The 8,720-nt window shown below is 40.1% G+C and overlaps 1 protein-coding gene across 4 annotated transcripts; it reads left to right on the plus strand.

Moving 5' to 3' along the window:
* The first annotated feature begins 5 nt into the window (after positions 1-5).
* On the plus strand, positions 6-8,697 carry LOC109865969 (multiple inositol polyphosphate phosphatase 1). 4 transcript variants are annotated; one of them, XM_031799827.1, is made up of 6 exons: positions 95-138; positions 1,002-1,058; positions 2,156-2,350; positions 2,476-2,573; positions 2,685-2,815; positions 5,598-8,697. In XM_031799827.1, the coding sequence occupies exons 2-6, from the start codon at positions 1,028-1,030 to the stop codon at positions 5,959-5,961; spliced, it is 819 nt and encodes a 272-aa protein (XP_031655687.1). In that variant the 5' UTR covers positions 95-138; positions 1,002-1,027; the 3' UTR covers positions 5,962-8,697. The 4 variants fall into 4 exon arrangements, with proteins under 4 accessions (XP_031655689.1, XP_031655688.1, XP_031655687.1 ...); XM_031799829.1 differs by lacking the exon at positions 1,002-1,058 and having other exon boundaries at positions 6-132; XM_031799828.1 differs by lacking the exon at positions 1,002-1,058 and having other exon boundaries at positions 38-138.
* Positions 8,698-8,720: the final 23 nt, after the last annotated feature.

The raw sequence follows: 8,720 nt of genomic DNA on the forward strand, positions 1-8,720 counted from the left end.
AAAGAGATCAGAATTGGGCTGGCTGTCTAAAAGCAGCCTGTGTGTAGACCTGTGTTTTGAAGTTGGTTTAATAATAATTTCCTGTGTATATTTTCTCTCAAATTTCAACCAGCTGAGGGACCAACTGGCTGAGTAAGAGTAAATATATTTTTTATTCTACGTTCCTGACAGACTAGGGATATTTAGGGTTTTTCTATGTAAATGTATTTTACATTGTCTACATCATTTGAAGACTGGGGGTAATCACCTCAATGACATTCAATCCACTAAGGTATAGACCCCTTTCTGTGTTTACAAACATTTCCAAACCAGGGCGATGCACGCAAGTTGGTGGCAGGACAAGTGGGAGTTCTTATAGAACGCCAGCAAAAACAGCCTATAATTACATGTTGTTTGTGATTGCATTTCACAATATTTTTGGATTATAATTCTATTTTAAGGCTCGTATGAATGTCTTACTCAATATAATGTTCGTCATCGCAAATCGACTGCATACCTCAATCAGTAAAATGGCTTTTTGGCTAGCTTTTGCTACAGCCTATATCAACGAGCGTAAGCATTCTAGCTAACAACCGCTGCATCCAAAATAGTTATTTTGCAAAGATCACAACCAAATATAATCTTAGCGACTGTCCAAACAAGAATCCAAACATACTTGTAAGTGTATGAGAACCACAAAAAAAACAGTATTTTGTTTAGAAGTACTAAAAACAGACTATATTTATGTTGAATGGACGCAGATGGCGATGGCTTTCTTACTGCAGCCAAGAGTCGTGTGTATAACGGCAGTGTGTCATGTACTGGAAAAGGGTCTATATGGTTGAGTTGTACGCCATAAACTCTTAAAGAATGATGTTGAAACCACAGGGCTGTTTTTTGAATATTGTTTTCATTTCCTACATCCCTGAACAACTTTTGTTTAATAATCTTGATTTCTGTCCAATTTCTAAAAAGGTCATTGATCCAGGTTTTTAGCAAATATTTTTTTTATAACTCAACAGAGACCTGTTGTTTCCAATGGGACAAGATGAATCATCGTGGGCAGGACAAGCAAGGAGGTAGGCAGAGCCAAGCACGAGTCTTCTCCCAATGCCGGCCACTGGGCTTCCTCTCATCACCATATTTGGTGGTGGGTACAAACGCCAAGCGGATGCATCAGATGTATACATCTGGTTCAACATTGTGGTGTTAGTGTGGGCCTCGTAGCACACGAAAACGCAGCGATATATTACGGTTGGCCTGCTGGTGGAGCTCCGTTTTTTGTGTTCAAAGTTTGCAGCGAAACAACAACAAAGCAGGAAGCTATGCAATAGCTTAGCTAACTTAGTTTAGTAGTTAAATAATCAATTGTTCCTACCTCAACTAATTTGGCGAAATGACAACTGCGTTATCTAAACAAAGTTTGTTGTTCATAACATTTAGTCTTGCTTTGACCAGGTGTTCATACTGCTCAGTTGCAAATGCTAGCGTCAATTCAAACATACCTGCGATTGCAAATCATTTTGGAACGAAAGGCAGATATGAGGAGGTTAACCGTTATCTCATTAATGACATTCTCTCGGTAAACAAAAACAAATCCATTTTAAAACCAGGATGTACCAATAGCACGGCTATTCATGTGACCGCCATTATTCGGCATGGTACACGATATCCGTCGACCAAAAATATAAAAATGATGCAACGGCTTTACGACCTTGTTCTAAACGAGGCAATGAATACTGATAAATGGCTGAAGGATATCAAAACCAAGTGGGAAATGTGGTACACCGACGACATGGATGGCAAGCTTGTGGAGAAGGGGCGAGATGACCATAGGCATCTGGCTGTCAGGTTGGCCACATTGTTTCCATCTCTGATATCCGAGGAAAACCTCAGAGCCCGCCGTATCCGTTTCATCACTAGCTCTAAACACAGATGCGTGGACAGCATTGTAGCATTTCAAGAGGGCCTGCTCAACCTTTGGAACGTGACAGGGGAGTTTGTTTGTACAGCAAAGCTAGCTAGTTTTGTCGTTTTGGTATTCCTTGAACGATATGCCTGAACCGATCACTCACTCTCACACTGATTACTATTGTTACAGCTGAGAGGGATTTGTTGGGGGTGAGATCTGAGGCAATGTTTGGACTTAATGTATTCTCTTTTTGTCTTGTTGCAGAAGTTGGACCCAGCCACAAAATCAATGATGGGTTGATGAGATTCTTTGATCAGTGTCAGAAATTTGTTGAGGACGTAGAGAACAACCAAACTGCCCTGGAAGAGGTCCACCTCTTCAAGGCCTCAGCAGAGATGAAAAGAGTGCAGATGAAGATGGCTGACCAGCTGCAAATGCCATACAATCGCATCACACCAGGTTTTTTGGTTCCAAATCTTTGCCACTTTGTGTAGTGGAGGGAGTTAATCATGTTATGGCTGAAACTTACTATCCTATTGTGCCAGTTACATATGTTCACTAATCCACCCTTTTCTTGTCACCAGATCTGGTGGAGGCAGCATTCTTCCTGTGCTCATATGAGTTTGCCATCAAATCTTTGAACTCCGCCTGGTGCAACCTGTTTGATGAGACTGACGCCCAAGTATGTACACAACATCATGGGAGAGCTATTGCCTCTGCCACAAACAATGAAGAACCCAGTTCCGTCATAAAGATCAAATGTTCATTAATGCAATCACCTGTAACTTTTCAGGTGCTGGAGTACAAAAATGACCTGAAACAGTACTGGAAGAGGGGCTATGGTCATGATATCAACCGCAAGTCCAGTTGCAATCTCTTTCATGACCTGTTCAATCGTCTTGATCAGGCTGCTCGTGAGATCAGGTGAGTTGGTTGTAAAGTTAAACCACAGTCCACATTAATTTTATTGTCCACCATAATCATATAACTTGGACACAAGTTCTTATAGTGCCTTCAGAATGTATTGACACCCCTTGACTTTTTCCACATTTAGTTGTTACAAAGTGGGATTCAAATGGATTTCATTGTCAATGGTCTACACAAAGTACTCTGTCAAAGAGGAAGAAAAATTCTAACGTTTGTAAAAAATAAAAATGTATATATCTATATCATGGTTACATAACTATTCAATACATGTTAGAATCACCTTTGCCAGTGATTACTGTGGTGTGTATTTCTGGATAAGTCTAAGAGCTTTGCTCACCTGGATTGTACAAAATGTGCACATTATACAATTCTTCAAGCTCTCAAGTTGGTTGTTGATCATTGCAAGACAGTCTTGCCATAGATTTTTAAAGACAATTTTAAGTCAAAACTGTAACTTGGCCACACAGGAACATTCAATGTTGTCTTGGTAAGCAACTCCAGTGTACAGTTGTGGCCAAAATTTTGAGAATGACACAAACATTAAATTTCAAAGTTTGCTGCTTCAGTGTCTTTAGATATTTTTGCCAGATGTTACTATGGAATACTGAAGTATAATTACAAGCATTTCACAAGTGTCAAAGGCTTTTATTGACAATTACATGAAGTTGATGCAGAGTCAATATTTGCAGTGTTGACCTCTGCAATCCGCCCTGGCATGCTGTCAATTAACTTCTGGGCTACATCCTGACTGATGGAAGCCCATTCTTGCATAATCAGTGCTTGGAGTTTGTCAGAATTTGTGGGTTTTTGTTTGTCCACCCGCCTCTTGGGGATTGACCACAAATTCACAATGGGATTAAGGTCTGGGGAGTTTCCTGGCCATGGACCCAAAATGTTGATGTTTCGTTCCCTGAGCCACTTAGTTATCACTTTTGCCTTATGGCAAGGTGCTCCATCATGCTGGAAAAGGCATTGTTCGTCACCAAACTGTTCCTGGATGGTTGGGAGAAGTTGCTCTCGGAGGATGTGTTGGTACCATTCTTTATTCATGGCTGTGTTCTTAGGCAAAATTGTGAGTGAGCCCACTCTCTTGGCTGAGAAGCAACCCTACACATGAATGGTCTCAGGATGCTTTAAGGTTGGCATGACACAGGACTGATGGTAGCGCTCACCTTGTCTTCTCCGGACAATCTTTTTTCCGGATGCCCCAAACAATCAGAAATGGGATTCATCAGAGAACATGACTTTACCCCAGTCCTCAGCAGTCCAATCCCTGTACCTTTTGCAGAATATCAGTCTGTCCCTGATGTTTCTCCTGGAGAGAAGTGGCTTCTTTGCTGCCCTTCTTGACACCAAGCATCCTCCAAAAGTCTTCGCCTCACTGCTGCCATTCCTGAGCAAGCTCTGTATTAGTGGTGCCCCGATCCCGCAGCTGAATCAACTTTAGGAGACGATCCTGGAACTTGCTGGACTTTCTTGGGCGCCGTGAAGCCTTCTTCACAACTATTGATCCGCTCTCCTTGAAGTTATTGATGATCCGATAAATGGTTGTTTTAGGTGCAATCTTACTGGCAGCAATATCCTTGCCTGTGAAGCCCTTTTTGTGCAAAGAAATGATGACGGCACGTGTTTCCTTGCAGGTAACCATGGTTGACAGAGGAAGAACAATGATTCCAAGCACCACCCTCCTTTTGAAGCTTCCAGTCTGTTATTCGAACTCAATCAGCATGACAATCTCAATCTCCAGCCTTGTCCTCGTCAACACTCACACCTGTGTTAACGAGAGAATCACTGACATGTCAGCTGGTCCTTTTGTGGCAGGGCTGAAATGCAGTGTAAATGTTTTTGGGGGATTCAGTTCATTTGCATGGCAAATAGAGACTTTGCAATTAATTGCAATTCATCTGATCACTCTTCATAACATTCTGGAGTATATGCAAATTGCCATCATACAAACTGAGCAGACTTTGAAAATTCATATTTGTGTCATTCTCTCAACTTTTGGCCACGACTATATATTTGGCCTTGTTTTAGGTTATTGTTCTGCTGAAAGTTGAATTTGTTTTCCCGTTTCTGTTGGAAAGCAGACTGAACCAGGATTTCTCAAGGATTTTGCCTGTGCTTAGCTCTATTCCATTTCTTTTTATTCCCAAAAAACTCCTTAGTCCTTGCCGATGACAAGAATACCCATTACATGATGCAGCCACCACCATGCTTTAAAATATGAAGTGGTACTCCGTGAAATTGTGTTGGAATTCCACTTTTACATTATGGGGTATTGTGTGTAGGTCAGTGACACAATCTCAATTTAATCCACTTTAAATTCAGTCTAACACAACGTGGAAAAACTAGAGGTGTGAATACTTTCTGAAGACAGTCCCCTTGCTTGTTATTGAAAAACTATTGGGACCCTGAGAGTATATACAACACTTCCTCTCCATGGATTGTGTTACACCTGTTTTCAATGGGGAATGTCATTGACTAGATTGTTTCTCCCTCTGATGCATTTCCCATCACTTCCCTTAGTAATTTTTTATTTAACTAGGCAAGTCAGTTAAGAACAAATTCTTATTTACAATGACGGCCAAACCCGGACAACGCTGGGCCAATTGTGCGCCAATCGAGGCCGGATGTGATTCAGCCTGGATTCAAACCAGGGACTGTAGTGTCACCTCTTGCACTGAGACGCAGTGCCTTAGACCCCTGCGCTACTTGGGAGCCCGTGTGGCTGGTTATCACCATGATTTTTGAACTGTGGATTGTCAATTGTTTCGTTCAGGTTTGGGCATGTATCTGAGGCTGTGACCATCCAGGTGGGTCATGCCGAGACCCTCCTGCCCCTGTTGGCCCTCATGGGCTTCTTCAGAGATGAGACGGCCCTGACTGCTGACAACTTTGACGTGCAAAATGACCGCACCTTCCGTACCAGCCGCATTGTGCCTTATGCAGCCAACCTGCTCTTTGTGCTATATGACTGCAGCGAAGGACTCCGGCTACAGTTCCTCCTCAACGAGACACCTCAGAACTTCCCTGACATAATGCACCAGGCTCCACTCTACGATACGGTCAGAGAGACCTACAGAGAGCTGCTGCACGGCTGCAATTTTGAAAAAGAGTGCGAGCTGCCACGACCCAACTCCTGAGCTTGGGGCATGTGAACGTAAAGGGCTCTCTCTACAGGGGTTGGAGGATTTCAAATGTCTGTGTCATGCAAGATAGGGGTTTTGGCCAAAGCAGTTCCTTTATTAATGGTCTAGCTTTTTTGAAGTAATTCAAGTCAGAGGTTTTACAGATATACAGGTTTCACAGATAGCGTTTACAGGTACACACTTTTTTTTAGGTGTAACTTTTTTTCCCTTTACCTTTTATTTAACAAGGCAAGTCAGTTAAGAACAAATTATTATTTTCAATGACTGTCTAGGAACTGCCTTGATCAGGGGCAGAACGACAGATTTTTACCTTGTCAGCTCAGGGATTCGATCTTCCAACCTTTCAGTTACTAGTCCAACGCTCTAACCACTAGGCTACCTGACTTTAGCATATGAGTTATGATTGCTTTCTTTTCCAGGGTCAGAATCCAGGGTCTTCATTGAGCACTCTTTTTAGAGGCGTGGGAGCTTTATATTTATGTAATTTCACGATTTTGTATTGATTTATATTATAATATATATATTTTTTTATGCATACTGCCTTTGTTTGCAGTATGCATTTTCCAAAAGCAGAAAGAAACACCGTATAAAATGGTATGTCTGCCACTGGATACAGTGAGCTATTCAAGTATTATTACATTGACATTTTTGTTGTTTTGTCTCTGTTCTCCAGCACTTTGGATTTTAACTCATACAATGATTGAGGTTAAAGTGCAGACTGTTAGCTTTAATTTGGCAGTATTTTCATCCATATCAGGTGAAGTGTTTAGAAATTACAGCACTTTTTTTGGAGGGGGGGGCTCTGTACACCATTTTGGATTTGAAGTGATTCAATGACAGGTTTGTGTGGACTGTCAGATTTTAATTAGGGTATTTTCATCCATATCAGGTGAACCATTTTAGAAATTGTTCATAAACACTTCTACAAATGATAACCTCCCCTGTTTATTGTAATGGTGAGGTTAGCATGTCTTGGGTATGATATTTGTGCTTCTGTCTCACTCATTGTTTTTCAAGATTCATTCAGGACTATCCATTGTCATGGTAGCATCCACATTCATGTGGAAGTGTTTACAAACATTCTATTCTTATTTACAATAAGTGTCTCCAAATTCAAACAATACAAAATTTACCATTAATTTCTATTGGGCACAAAATAATCTGAAACACAACCAAACAGAAAATGCATTCAACAGGTTTGTAGAGTCACAAGCTTGACGTAATCATTGCACAAGCAATTTGCTACACTTGCAATAACATCTGCTAACCATGTGTATGTAACCAATACAATTTGATTTGATCATTGCATGCTTGGAATATGAGACCAAATACTAAACCTTTGACTACTTTAATACGCATAAGTGAATTTGTGCTAATACTTTTGGTCTCCTAAAATGGGGGGGGGGGGGGGACTAAGTTTAAAAAATAAAATAAAAATGTAAGTGCTGTAATTTCTAAATGGTTCACCAGATATGGATGAAAAAATACCCTGAAAATTACAAATGACAGTCTACACTTTAACCTCATAGTCATTGTATCAAAACGTGTCACTAACCAGGTTTCCATCCAACCTTTTTATGCAAGTAAAGTACATATCGGATAAAACATGTAATGACAGTCCTGATGGAAACAGCATGTTTAGGTCAACTTAACAAATGTCGACCAAACAAAATACCCTAGACAAGGTAGGATATTTTTGTGCCGGTAAAATTATTTATACGAGAAAAGTCGGTGGAAACCCTTTTATGCGCAAATATTGGGAGTCACGCGACTACGTTGTGTGGTCCTCCCACTAAGACTACGGTAAAGCATGCAGTTTATTAGGCTACAGATGAATACATTATGGACTTCACTGGGTGACAAATGCAAGGCGATGAGCTTGATGCGCCTTTCCAATAAATATCGAGGGTCTTATTCTGGTGACATAATCTATTCTCTACTGTTGTTTGGCAAATACAAAATTATCTATTTTGTTAATAATAGTACTCTCAACATGTGTGCTATAGTGCTTTGTAGCCAACACCGTGAAGCACGTGCCAATACTGGGTACACTCGCATTGTTTTGGTAAGAACCACCAGTAGAGTTGAAAATGCGACGGTAACACATTTAACGTATTTTTTTTATTTGGTACGTGGCAATTTAACGCAAAATGTATTTTATGTGCACTACGTCATCACGCACAGCCATTTATCTGTAACAAGTCAATTTGATAAACACATCTGGAGGGAAAAGGCGCTTATTTGTTTTTATGTGGATTTTAGAATATTCTCATCTGTCGTCAATTGGATGGAAACCTTGCTACTGTCCCAATACTGTTGAAGCTCACTGTATATGCATTGGGTTGGGTTTCCTTGCTGAAAATGACCCTTTGCAATGTTTTTTTTTTTTTTTTGCTCTATAATATGAGTATTTGTGTGGGCTGATTTATATTTATACTCATTTTTTGAAACATTTATTCCAAAATTTGCCTTTTTTTGTTTCAAACATTATTGGGACTGCTTTGTGAACAATACGTTTTTAAATTAGGGGTTACTTTACCGGAGTTATTTTACTTGATTATTTTTTACATTGTCAGATGATTTGCGTTGAAATATTTAAGATTAAAGTAAATGCCTCGAGTTTTTCTTTTGTTTTCTTTTGACATGTTTTATTCTGCATCAAATACAAATGTTCCATGACAAACAGTGATTATTTGTATATTAAAATAAATCATAAATCTTCAAATGCCATTAATGCTTTCTCCGATTTCATG

The sequence above is a fragment of the Oncorhynchus kisutch genome, linkage group LG20, assembly GCF_002021735.2.
Source record: "Oncorhynchus kisutch isolate 150728-3 linkage group LG20, Okis_V2, whole genome shotgun sequence".
NCBI lineage: Eukaryota > Metazoa > Chordata > Actinopteri > Salmoniformes > Salmonidae > Oncorhynchus > Oncorhynchus kisutch.

Bases quoted from the DNA above. Each gene is read 5' to 3' on its own strand.
- LOC109865969 (XM_020454485.2), top strand. From the start codon at position 1,376: ATGACAACTGCGTTATCTAAACAAAGTTTGTTGTTCATAACATTTAGT. The intron at 2,351-2,475 runs GTTTTTTGGTTC...TCTTGTCACCAG, and splicing joins ATACAATCGCATCACACCAG to ATCTGGTGGAGGCAGCATTC. The intron at 2,816-5,597 runs GTGAGTTGGTTG...TGTTTCGTTCAG, and splicing joins CAGGCTGCTCGTGAGATCAG to GTTTGGGCATGTATCTGAGG.